Source organism: Sturnus vulgaris, chromosome 21 (assembly GCF_052056855.1).
Source record: "Sturnus vulgaris isolate bStuVul1 chromosome 21, bStuVul1.hap1, whole genome shotgun sequence".
Classification (NCBI taxonomy): Eukaryota; Metazoa; Chordata; class Aves; order Passeriformes; family Sturnidae; genus Sturnus; species Sturnus vulgaris.
Window position 1 is genome coordinate 7,286,242 of NC_142263.1, and position 13,572 is coordinate 7,299,813.

Genomic DNA, 13,572 nt, shown 5'->3' on the forward strand with positions numbered 1-13,572 from the left:
GCTTTCATTTACCAGTAGCACTACACAAGACAATAAACTATTAAAAAAAAAAAAAAAAGATTAGGTGGCATTTCACTTAAAAGGAGGTCAAGAAACACAAATCTCTTTGTTTAGTACATAAAAACATTGCATTAACAAAGAGAGGCTTCAAGGGAGAACTAATAGGCATGTGCTGTGATAACTGAAATGATTTTTATAAACTCTCTCCCCATCAATATTTGGGAAACTAACAGTGATTCATGACTTCAACCCACAAAGTGTGCTCTGGTAGAATATTCCCTGGGACAGCTCACTGCTGACTTCCATGTAGAATATTAGTAACTCTCTCCAAAATCCAATCTTTTTGCTTGGTTGGCTTGTTTTGACAATAAATTGGATAATGAGAAATTCACAGTGCTGCAAAATCAAATTTACATATTGTTTTGGTTTTCAGTTTTTGTTTGTTAGTTTATCTTTTTTTTTAAATTCCAAATTTTCCATAGCATAAAACTACGAAGAATCAAATATATGTAAGCAAATATGGAACATCATCACAGCATTGTTAACAACCATTATGTTTGGTGGAATCACCTACTTCAATGATTTTATTCCAATTTTATGGATTTTAAGTCCAGACTCTTACCATCCCCAGTCCATGGCTCTACAAGGAGGTTTTCAGGCCCTGATTTATCTTCTTTTCCCTTTACATCACATGCTTGCAGAGTGAGCCGTAAAGGCTTTCCTAAGTCAAAAAATCAACAGGTTTATCAAATTCATTGGAAATGGTAAAATATATTTTCCAAAGTTCTTCGTTCAGAAAATAAAAACAAAAGGGAAACAAATTACAATATTATGAGATTTTTTACCACTGTCAGGGAAAGTGGAGTATGAGAGATACATTAATCTAAAGTAGTTACAGTTCTAGATGCAGACAGAAGCACAATGAAATTAATGACAATTAACATTCCTTCAACTGTTGCCACACTTTGGAATTCACAATCCATTAAATACCACTTGTCTTACAAAAGGCATTAGCTACTCTGGGGAAAATGAACCCATTTTCAAATTTTTCTAAAGTAAACATCAATAATTATAAAATAATCCATGTGTTCTTTGGCACAAGACAAGAAGTACTGCAAAAACATGCTAAAAGGCAAATAAAGGGTAAAATTCTTCATGGGAGACTAATGAGAATCTCAGAAGTTGATACCTGAGAAAATGCAGATTTATCAAACAAATACAGCAAAATCACCACCTGATGCCAGACCATGAACAGCTCCACACTCATGGCATACTCAGATTATAAAAACTTAATTTTAACTCATCTTCTAAAAGGGGAAAAAAAAAAAAAGAACCACAAAGAGATGCTAATGACATTACATTTAAATGCATCTTAAATTCCATGTGCCTGCAGGAGAGAGCACTCACTGAGGCTCACTCACACAAATGTCTTACTGGAAGAAGAAAAATGCTTCCTGTCATTTGCCTTTTAAGCAACACAAACACCATCATCACTCTCCTGATACAGGGGACATGACCTACAAAGTTCATGCTTTCTCTCTTGAGAAGATCCTACTTGGTTTAACTCTTTGATAACAGAAAGCTGACCAATCACCAGCTTTTTGGGCAGTTCAGCTGCTAGGTTTTGTGATTTCAGCGACAGTTTTTAATTAAGAAGATTTGAATAATTTTAAAACCCAACAAGTGGAACAACTCAAAGCTGTGTATTTTTTTAAGCCTGTACAAGAAAGGGCTCAGGATTGCTCCATTACCGTATTTATAGAGCAGGTTCTGCCTGACTGCTGCCATGGAAGAGATCAGTGAGGAAGCCTTGTATGGAGTGTCCAAATGATCAGTGATGGCACAAAGGGAACTCAGCACTTTGGCAACACTCCCTCGGGCTAAGGCAAAGGCCAGGAGTGTCAGCTCCACCTCTGGAGTAGTACAACAACTGTGAGAGAAGATAACGACAGTGTGAAAAGCAAATTTGGGACATCTTTTATTCAATAAAGACAAGCTGCCACAGAATCTCTCAGGTGCCTGTTTCTTCATGCACCTGCATTTTTCAATACACTTAAAAAAGAGCATGTGAGCAAAGATGTAAAAATTTGATTTACAGACTCTTCTAAACCACTTCCCACTGCATCAACCACACAAGCTCACCTTGTTATTCTGATAAGGAAGCTATCTACTTCTTCCAAAACATTTGGTGACAAGAAGCTTGAAAAATCTGTGGAGCCTGGTGTTAGGGAGAGAGGTGGCATGTGCTGCAGTGCTTTCCTAGGAAAAGGTGAAACATAATGTCAGGAAACCAGGCAGAATTGGAGAAAAGAGCCTCCTAATGTGAATTAGATGCTTGAATCTTCATGCTTTGTGTGGGCAGGTCTCTGCAAATTGCTTCTGAGTGCACAAAATCTATTTACACAGAATCTCTTCAAAAGGGAACAACAGTATTGCATTCTTGGCAGGGAAAGTTCAATGACTGCTAGGTAACCTCGAATCTAGTCTCAATCTCAGATTTAAGGAGACAAACATATCAATTTAAATTAAATCTGTGACAGCATTAGAAATAGCTTAGTGTCCAAGAACTGCTTCATTTTAAATTGGTCTAGAACTGAGCAAGAGACTGTGAATAAAGGGAAAATAGATTTTAAATTCCCTCAGAGAATCAAACAAACTAAGAGAGACACTTGTTAGCACATATCAAAATTTTTCTGAATTTCCAAAGATAATGTGATAACCCCTGAAATTAGGAATTCTTAAGCAGTTTCATCAAAGTTATTCCATCCAATACTAAAGTTTTCCCATTCAGTATTACAGTTATTCATCCAGTTCTAAAGTATGGAGTTTCTGCTTTATAATTCTAAACACTGAATCTAATTCCTGAAAGCATTATTTTAGTTAGGACTTCTCCATTATAATTTTTTAATTAAGAGCTTTATTAGCTCAGTGTTCATGTTATATTTCTAAAAAATATTTAAACTTTACCAAAACTGAAGGCCCTCAGTTTCAGCAAAGCCTGCAACTATGGGCCTGTCTAAGGAATGAGCGTGTAGCATGAAGTTACCTAAACTTTAAAGAGATTTCACAGATGATAAATTAAAAGACAGGCTTAGTGGACTTTAGCCTACAGGATTCATTAACCTAATGACAGCCCTGCTTTTCAGTGACATCGTGCTAACTGAGCTCTGTAAAAGCTGATGTGGGTGTGGAGAGGTTTTATTAGGATTCCAATCCTTCAAGTCATCGAGCAGAATTGTTTGGCAATCAAACAAGGAAACATTACACAGAAAATGGCCAATCACCACAAGCAAACATTTGCATGGAGATGGTGCATATACTCAACTATATCTCCATAAAATGCATGACAAAGCATTACATAAGCAGAAATCTACTGAAAATTAAGCTAAATTAAGCTCCAGTCCTAAGGGGAAGATGTTAATTTTATTGATTATTAATAGTGGACAAGAAAAATGAATTAATTTTAGGCCGTTCAAAATCATTACAAGTAAATGGATCGGTGAAAAATCTACTTCTCAGTGTCCATTCAGCCATGGTTTAACAACTAGATTAGATTAAACAGCCAGGAGAATTACACTTGTTCTAGTACATACAAATGAACAGAAGAAAAACATCAAAAATCTGAACAATGAGACAGAAAAAGATGTTCAAACACCTTAATGGAGAGAGTAGAAACCAGTTACATATGGCAGATTGCTTACTAAAGCCAGAAGTATTTTTATTTTTTTTTTTTTAACTTAAGAAGTAGATAAAAATCACACCCCACGTAAGTTTGGTACTCACTGAGTATTCTGTAAAATGGTGTGAACAAATGCTGGGTTTGTTTCCATGGAAGCTGTCACCAGAGAGGTCAGCAGGGACCAGTACCAGATGGCCGAGGCGTCGCACACGGACACTCCCACCTTCCTCACTCTCTGGTAGCCCACAGCCCGCAGCCCGTGGATCCTGGTGTCACATCCATCACTAAGGCAACGCTTGATGTTTATCTGTACATCTGTCAAAACACAAAATAGAATTTTTTTTTTTCCCCATTTCTTCTGCTAGATTAGAGCTAGAAGAATCTAGATATTCCAAACATTAAATTAGTGCAGGATCTCTTGGAAAAGTAATGGCAGATATGGAACAGAACTGCCTGATATGGATAACCAGACACTCTGTGCACCCTCTGATCTGGATAATTTAGCCTTTGCATAAATAGCCTGTGGATCCATTACAGATGCTGTGGCTAGAAACTCGGAAAAATTGTATTAAAACATCCTCTAAGTGGAAAATAGATTGTAGATTATTTCACCAGTACTTTCCTACCTACATGTATAGGAAATGTCTTGGATGCAAGTGGTTGTGGAGATAATAGGGAAAAGGAGCAAAGGCAAAATTTAAAGTTACATACAAATTTTCACACTAGTTCTTGATCATTTTGCACAGATGGCACTGTCCTGATTACTTTTGAGGAATAACATCCTTGCTGCCCACTTCTGTGGCAGTGAAAGCTCCTCTCAAGGAAAAGCATCTTTTGGAACTGAAGGGACAAAATTCCTGAAGCTGCAGAAACCATCTTAGGACGGAGCAGCTTTTCTTGATTGATTCCAATATAGCACCCACAGAGCTACTAGAATCAAAAATAACACTGTTTAAAAGCATAAAACCTGCCTTACGTTGGACCAACTTCAGAGGTTCAGTACCAAAAAAATAGCAGATTTTTAGCTAGATACTACCAGCTGACATATGCTTTCACTCTGCAAGCAAGGATATTTTAAAACTGCCCCATGTCTTCACATGGAAAGGCTAAAACTGCATCTTTAGTCATTTTTCTCTTCAGAGAAAAATGAGAGAGACCACAAGAGAGGCTCAGAAGACTCTCTTACAGGCTAGAAATTAAACTAGAATTAAAGCAATTTCTCTGACCCAAGGACAAAGCCCAAAGTGACACTTCAACACATCTCTCCATGATCTACCCAACCTTTCACCTTCCAAAAAAGCACCAAACCGGAATCCCAATGGTATCTTTATTGACTCACACATCTGACTAATGTTAGCGTTTTCCAACAGTGTTACGTAGCCAGTGATATTGCTTGGAATGTGAACATCTCGGACCTCCTGGAGACTGCTGGCATTCCTTCCCACTGCCACTGTGACCTGCTGTGGCATGTAACTCTGGTCATTAGCTGCCACTGCAATGGACAGGTGTCTCAAAACCACATCTGGTTTCATCTTTAAACTGTAAAGTAAAGAGAAAACAGTTCTTGCAAAGAGAAAATATATCAAGGATTGTGCTTTTATTATTATATATCATAGTATTATATATATGTACTGATTTTCCTCTTCTATAACAAAATTAATCCTCTGAAATTTACCTAATGCTTCACAGGTGCTCTTAACACCATACCATGATGAACAAGTTAAAAATTTTTGATTTAGAAAACAGTTGCTTCTGAGAGACTCTAGAATTTCCTATTTATATTTTCAACTGTGAATTCCTTCCTCAGGAATAAAAACGCAATGTCAATAATGACCAAAATGAGACTTATTTTTCTTTGAAGCACACATTTTCAGATCTACCACTGAGTAAAACAACTAAACACTTGTGTTTCATCGAGCATTTCTGTTTCATGGAACTTCCAGGACAGTGGCAAAGTGTTTCTATTCAAGTACCAACCACTGAATCTGTATTACAGTTTGGAAAGCTTCACTATACAACGAGGCTGTGTCACCACAGGCAGATACAGGCATTTTACAGGTGACCTTTTACTTGGCAATCAGGGTTTTAAATTTTATGCAGAGATTAATAATTTCTGCTTTTATCTGTAGTCATCTGTCACTCATTAATTCCAGCTGTTTTCAATTAGACCTGTATTGGGTTTGTGTGACAAGGTTTTAGCAGTGGGGGGCTACAGGGTGTGAAGTTACTGGAGGCTGGACCTGTGTCTCCATGGGGAAAGCAGCAGGCACTGGAGGTTTGCTGGCAGAATCTGTGATCCCATGGGGGACCCGTGCTGGGGCAGCCTCTTCCTGAAGGACTGATCCCCATAGGGGCCATTCACTTAAGATCTGGACTAGACAATCCTTAGGGGTCCCTTCCAACTCAATATTCTGTGATTCTGTAACTGCACCCCATGGGAAGGACCCACACTGGAGCACTCTGAGGGGGATTGTGTCCCATGGAAGGGACCCCACGCTGGTGCAGGGGAAGGGTGTGAGGAGTCCTGCCCCCGAGGAGGAAGGAGGGGCAGAGCCAGCATGTGATGAACTGACAGCAGCCCACATTCCCCATCCCCCTGTGCCTCTGCAGGGGAGGAGAGAACTGCTCTTCCGTTTTTCTCTAAGCCTGGGAAGAAGGAGGGGAAGATGTGGTTTTGTTTCTCCTAACCCCACCCTGATTTAATAAACTGAACTAAATTCCCTGAATCGAGTGTGCTTTGTCAGTGATGGCAGTTGGTGAGAGAGCTCTCCCTGCCCCTGACCCAAGAGCCTTTTGTTACATTTTCTCTCCCCTGCCCAGGTGAGGAGTCATGGAGCAGCCTTGGGGGCAGCTGGCATCCAGCCAGGACCAATCCAGCACAGCACCCCAGTGCTGTCAAGCTGAGGACTCAGAGCCCCGCCCTCAGCTCACCGTATCCAGTGGGACCGAGCGCTCCCGTCCGACTGCCAGAAGGAGGAAGTTTCTCCGTTTGTCATCTTGTCGATATCAGCGGAATTGGAGGAGGTTTCAATGTGTGTGTAGCACTTTGTGACAGACTTCAGCTTGTCTGACTCCTCATTACCATTCAGATCACTGGGGTATTCTGCAAAGAAATCACTCAGAATATTTTTCTTTGGCCTGTTTCGAGTATTGATGTACCTTTGTAAGAACTATCTCACACAAATTAACTTGTTGGCACAAAACACAGCCCCCAAAGGATTGTTTCTGACAGGAACTAGGAGACAGCAAAGTTTCATTTCAGATGAAATTGCAATAATCTCCATTATAATCTCCATACTCTCAGTATGAAAACACCTCCATTCTCTGGAGTTCAATAGCCTTTATCTACCCCTTTCATTACTGGCCTCACCAGTGCTTTATTATTTTTGTGCCCAAATACAAACAGATGAAAGGGAAAAATAAATTATGATGGAGAAAACCTCGTGTATTTTAGGGAAGGGACAAAACACTCTCTTTCCCGTGTAACTTGATCTACTTCAACAGAAGTGCAGACATTTGAAAATATCTAGTCAAGCTGTAAAGAAAAGGAGCCCCTCCCTGTAGGAACCAGGCCAATCCCATCAGAGGTACAGTAAAAGCTTCATCACCTCCAGTTCAAAGTATCTCTTAATATTGAATAGTCACCTTCAGAAAACATCTACTTTCACATGCAAACTAAGTTTCTAGCAACTAGCAGAGATATTTGACTGAATACAGAATATCACAAATGAGTAACCACTGATTCTGAAGCAGGCCAGGAGAAAGATAAGAACATTCCAGAGTGTTACTCAGATTGCTGGTTCAGAAATTAATTTATGTGCTTCAAAAAACCAACAAAAATCCACAGAAGCATGCAGATCAACTTCATAAAACACGAGGCCTGTTAGAGGTGACACAGTAAAGAAAGCTTTTCATTTTATCTGTGGTCTGGTTTTCAAAGCCATGGTCACAGCAGCATCCTGAAAAAGAAGGGAAGCCATTGCTTACCTCTCTCTTTTAGGAGAAGTCGATCCAGAGAATCCTTGAGCACGGACGAGCGCATGGTGCAGATGTTGTTGAAGTACTCCAGCGCTGGGTACGGGATGGCCGTGCTGGAAATGCGGTTCCTGTGCAGGAACCTCAGGATCATCGAGGCGTGAAGGCCCAGGCGCTCTTTCGATTCAGAAAATATATCAATAAACCCTGGAAAGAGATATCATTCCCTCAGGCACCACAATGCAAGAAGGATGTAAAACTATTAGAGAATGCAGCTCAAGTCTGCAACCTCTACAGCAGGGAAAAGTGCAGGAAAATATTTTTGCCAGTGACTTGAATGCCTGAAGGAGTTCAAAGCAATTACCAAGAATCTTATGTTTATATTGCTGCCCCAAACCCTTACCTTCAAAATCTAAGTGAAGCAGTTGCTGCTTGGTTAACAAGTTCAGGTGCTTGCATCACTCACCCTGAGCCACACTGAGCTTCCCCCTTTGGCACTGTGGATTATTCCCAAAGAGGGGCCCAAAGCTTTCCACCAACTTGGGCAGAAATGTCAGCTCCTGAACACTGGTACTCTGAATCCCAGTGCAGTTACATGCACAGAACAGCCCTTTCTAAGTCCTCTCCTCTGATTTCTCTCCAGTGTTTCTTGTCTGATCCTTTAAGAGAAATCCCCTTTAGCCACTTATTATCAAATGCTTGGAAGGAAAGCCAGTAACTGACACTTATCTCAGAAATCAAATTCTGGAAACTGACACTTTCTGAACTATAAACCATAAAACCTGAATTATGCTCTATCAGGATTTCAAATGCTGAATAACAATATAATAATAATAATAAAATATGTGACTCATCCCCTGGAACAGACTCCAAGGAGGATTTATTCCTCCAGTTACCAAGTATAAGACTGCATTAGCTGGGCACTCACCAGATTCTGCAAGGTACACTTTTCTGTCTGTGAGATAAACCAAACAGGGGATAGATACTCCCCAGTCACACAGAGAAGGAAACAGTGCTTATTTATGAAAGGAAGTTCTGCATGTAATTCTGTGAAATGTTTAATTTACAGCAGCTCCACTTGCTTGACACTAAAGAACCAAGAACCTCTGGAGGATGGTTTTGATAAGATTAGGACAAGCAATGCTATTAAAGCAATTTATTGAAGCAGCCCTTCTGTGGGGCAGAGCTTGGGAAACCCTTTCTTCCAACACTCTCATACCTGGCACCAGTGAACAAGCTTGCAGTTGCCTGATTACATGGCTCAGCTCTCCCTGAAGATTTGCTCCACTAGAATTCTTGAGAGTCTCCAGCATATTCTCCACATCCACAGTGCCATCTCCTTCAGCATCAAACTGTGCAAAGGCCTGAAGAGTAACAAAAAAAAAAAATTATTTCAGCAGATTTCCTTAAAGCAAGGTATTTCATCGAAACCATAGCAACAAGCATTGTAACACTATTAAAACAAAAATCAAAAGAATCCATTTCCCCAAGTACTGAATTCACGGTAACCAGAAGCAGCCTGGCTGCAAATCTGCAATGTTTAGCAAGTTTGAAGGTATTTGCACTGCATTCCCATAAAAGGCAGCTGGAGTCATGCTTAGGTGGAGGCAGCCCATCATATACACCAGTGAATCAGCAGGATCCATCCATGGGAATTGGGACTTTAAGGAAGGTGCTCACCAAAAAGCCCCTCAGGGTGCTTTGGCTCCAAAAGCCACACCTTCAATTACTCATCACTGCTGCATCCCTTTCTCACAGCATCCACTCAAATTCCTTCGGGGTTTACACATTTTCTTTATTTAAGAAATTGTCCTAAGAACAGTAATATTTTTTCATTTGATTTTTCCTTCCATAAAAACTGTCTTCCTACACAAAATATCAGTTTAATATAGTTTATCTAAGTATTTGTGAAAAGAGTGAAGAGAGTTAGAAAAGGGTTGGGATTTTTTTATTGAAGAGAACCACTGGCAGCTTTATTGACTTTGACCTTAATAAAAATTTTAATATAAAAAGTTGTGTTGAGCATGTACAAGAAGTAACTCACACAGCAGTTCACAGCTGTGAACTAACAGACATACAAGGTATTTTTATTCAGCTGAGCCTATAAAATAGAACTAAGCTCATAAATGTAATTTACTTTAACTAGCTATTTCAGAGAACTCATGATCTGGTGACACACTACTATTAAAAATCTGGCTATATTTTCATAATCAGATTTAATTTTGAAGCAAACTTCTGTTTAATTGCTAAAAATGGATTTTGTTCCAAAAGAGAAATGCAGTATTTCAAGAGCATCCACCTTTTTCATATAAACTGGGAATACACTTTAAAAAGGTATTTCTTTACAAGGAAGACTTGAGTCTCACTGCCCTGTAAATCTGGTCTCTAAGAACAGATGAGCTCACAGGTGTCTGAGTCAAGCTCCTGCTTCAATGTCTTGGTTTGCTGCCTGATTATCAGACTTGATGTACCATTAACAGTGCTATCCTAGAGAGTAGTAACCTGAAATGATTAGCTCAAAATAACCTGCCAATTAACCATGACATAATTACACCATTAAAATGAGAGCAAAGTCCTCAGAAGACAACAGAATTGATACACAGTGTTTGAGCTGACTAAAGCTCTCATGGCACTTCAGTGGCACAGAGATGGATTTTAGTTTGGGAGCTTTATAAAGTCTTATTATACACACAGCTGAACCCAAGCTAATAATGATCATCTTTAAAAAAATTACTTTGAGCAGCAAATGTGCTGAGCATCCAGCAGGCACCACAGCCAGTCCAGCCCAGGCACTGGGCAGATCTCAAAACAAAAAACCAACACCTTTGCTTGAGGACAAGCCAGAGGGAATTAATTCTAACAGACATAACTCAGTTGCCAAAAGAATTCAATGCAGTTTCACACCACACCATACTTACTCACCACTTTCCCTCATATTTGAAGTCAAACTGCACAATTACTAAAAACTACAAAATGAACAAGTTTTGTGATGTTACTGGTGACAATAAAACACAAGGCAACAAGGCTGAATCTGCTGACAACTACTTTAAACTGATTTTTTCATACTCTCATGAGGTATATATAACAAGGGATTACTACTTATATGCTTTTCTTCACATCTTAATGCAGTATTTTGTTATTTTATTTTTAAACTCTCCCTATGATCTCAGGAGATTGCACCAAATCTAGAACTCTAAAATTATTTTTTGACCATTCAGTATAACTTAAACTGTATTTGACAAAAACCATACAAACTGTATTTGACAAAAAACATACACAATTTCCACTGCTGTCCTGTGTCATGGGGGAAAAGAAAAAAAAAAGTGGGGGAAAAAAATGAGCGTGTCAACCTGTACTCAGAGAATTCTTGAGTTTTAAGCAGGACTGGGAAATGACACAATTCAGCAGCAGCCTTACACAACTCAGCTCATTCTACTCCTAAATAAAAGCAGCGACTCCACACAGTTCTACCCTGAACATGATGAAGCATGTGAGAAGCATCTTTCACAGGAAATGATGAGTGAGAGAGTTGCTTGGAAATACAGCACACGGAAAAATCAGCCCCTCATCTCACAGCTCAGGAGCTGGATGGCACAACAAGGTATCTGAAAGGTGATTTGGGAGAACTTCATATTTTATCTTCTGCTCTCACTAGAACTGCAGCATTAATGTTGCTGGACACATGACATGACAGCTGCTGAAGCAGTACTAAGAAGGATTCAGAGTTTCAGTTTATATTGAAAACAGATTCTGCATTTAAATATTGTTCATAAAACATGTGAAGTCTGTGCTCAAAGCCCTGCACTAAGAGTAACAACTGAACGGGCACATCAAACTTGGGCTGTGCCTGACAGGACTCTGTAGACATTAAAAAGTGAAACCTATTGACCTGCCACGCCTAAACTGACTCCTCATCAGTGTAAAAGGAAAGCTCAAATACCACAGCCCATGGGTTAGAGCCAGCTACAGAAACGATGACATCAAGCTTTTCCACAGAACTCTCAACATCTCGACTTTGCAAGACAGACCAAATGTGACCACATATCCGCACCATGGTAAATCCTGTGACTAGCTTTTTCCCCACTCCCTAGAGCAGGAAATTAAACCAAAACAAATAGATTCTTCATGCAGAGGAGGACGTGAAATACAGACAATCCTCAAAATATTTCTGCAGCCCACAGAGCTCAACTGTTTGTGCCAACAGGAAGAACCCCGATGGACTGATTTCACCCTTGCTGTTGCTACAAATGAAGATGTGTTTGTTACTGGCTCTTCTTGTAAAGGAATTGGAAGTGAAGGCAGCATTTTACCAAGCTACTTAAACCAGTCTGGTAAAAACACACCTATCTGTACATGAAAATGAATCTCCTTCCAGTTTCCATGAGCCTTGTTCACCTGTCAGCACTGATTTGAGGCGTGTGTGCGTGATTTAACAGTTTACACAGTTATTCTGCTACTCGGGAGCAAAACAAAGACAGCAGGAAGTGACTGCTGAGCCTCAGGAACTGCTTGCACTAAGGAATTCAGACACGGCCACTTTCTCAAGTGAGTGTGGAATTCTCAACAGGCTATTCTGCTGCATTTTGGATTGCTACAGAGTAAAGCTAAAGCTTAAGTGTTCTTAGACATTAAATTCTCCATGTCCTTTCCCACAGAAGGGGAAAACTGGAAATCTCAACAGAAAGAAGACTGCTCTCTTCTACCATTAAAAGCTGACCATAACACCTTCTGGCTGTGGAAGGAGAGCTCTGTTACACTACTTTCTTACAAGTTTTCCATAAGTCCTAGTTTACAATAAAAGAGATACTTGACAATTTCACTGCTGGTTTTAAAAGGCTACAATAAAATTAAGCGTGGTAAACTTTGACTTGCTGATAACACTACTAAGTATCACGCAGAATTACTCAGGCAGGATTTCCTACCTCTGTTCCCACCACACCTGTGCTCTCAGCTGCACCAGCAGTAGCAACAGCAGAAATATTGCTTTAAATGCCCATTTTATTCTTAAATGGCTGCTGAGCATGATCACTGATAACTGACATAAGTTTTTTTTATAAGGGATATCTGGAAGCTGACAGGCTGTATATCAACAGCAGCAGCTGCTTTTCCAAACTTGTGCAGAACCTTCTGGCCTGGCCTCTCCCCATGTGCCAAGACGCGTGCCCGGGGTCTCCAGGGTCGTGTGGATGGCACGGACCCGGTGCCAGCGCCCACACCGAGGGCTCGGGGAGATCGAGCCCCAGCAGCACCACGCGGAGGCTCCCCGACCTCCCTTCCCCCGATGCCGACCACACCCTGGCCCGGACAGGCGGATCCCTGGAGGGAGCCCCCATCCCTGCAAGTGTCCAAGGCCATGTTGGACGGCTCTCTGAGCAACCCGGTCTACTGGAAGGTGTCCCTGCCGGTGGCAGGAGGCGGAAGGAGCTGGTCTGCAAGGTTCCTCCCTGCCCGAGCTATTCCACGATCCCTGCGGACAGCGCTTCCTGCCGGCTCTCACCTCCTCGCTCTCCCCGCGGGAGCCGGCCGCCAGCCGGGACACACTCTCCAGCACCTCGCAGAACTGCTCCAGGCTCACGGCCTCGTCGCCGCGGCTCAGCCGCTCCTCCAGCCATCGCACCAGCGCGCTGTGGTGCCGCGACACGAGCGGCTCGGGCAGGGCCGCCTCCCGCAGCCGCGCCGTGGCCTCCCGCAGCCGGGCCTGCTCCAGCAGCACCTCGGCCGGCGGCAGCGCCGGCGCGGCCGCGCCGGGTTGGGGCGCGCCGGCCGCCCCCTCCATGCCCTCTTCGGCACCCTCCTCCTCCTCCTCGCTGCTGTGGCTCGCCGCCGTCCCCATGAGCCGCTCGGGAGCCCCTCGCAGCCGCCGCCGGTGCCGCCGCTCCCGCCGGTCCCCGCCCGGCCCGGCCCGCCTTAGTCAGCAA

The 13,572-nt window shown here is 41.7% G+C and overlaps 1 protein-coding gene across 2 annotated transcripts in view; it reads right to left on the bottom strand.

Annotated features, from left to right (window-relative positions):
* ZZEF1 (zinc finger ZZ-type and EF-hand domain containing 1) overlaps positions 1 to 13,502 on the bottom strand; it is a 54,303-nt gene extending 40,801 nt beyond the window's left edge. For both annotated transcript variants that reach the window (XM_088177046.1, XM_014887995.2), the window contains exons 1-9: positions 13,152 to 13,502; positions 8,874 to 9,018; positions 7,667 to 7,861; positions 6,611 to 6,782; positions 5,019 to 5,218; positions 3,784 to 3,994; positions 2,143 to 2,259; positions 1,752 to 1,930; positions 623 to 721 (exon numbers count right to left, since the gene is read on the bottom strand). In XM_088177046.1, the coding sequence (XP_088033172.1) occupies positions 623 to 721; positions 1,752 to 1,930; positions 2,143 to 2,259; positions 3,784 to 3,994; positions 5,019 to 5,218; positions 6,611 to 6,782; positions 7,667 to 7,861; positions 8,874 to 9,018; positions 13,152 to 13,487 (1,654 nt within the window). In that variant the 5' untranslated portion in view covers positions 13,488 to 13,502. The remainder of the gene's footprint in view (positions 1 to 622; positions 722 to 1,751; positions 1,931 to 2,142; positions 2,260 to 3,783; positions 3,995 to 5,018; positions 5,219 to 6,610; positions 6,783 to 7,666; positions 7,862 to 8,873; positions 9,019 to 13,151) is intronic.
* Positions 13,503 to 13,572: the final 70 nt, after the last annotated feature.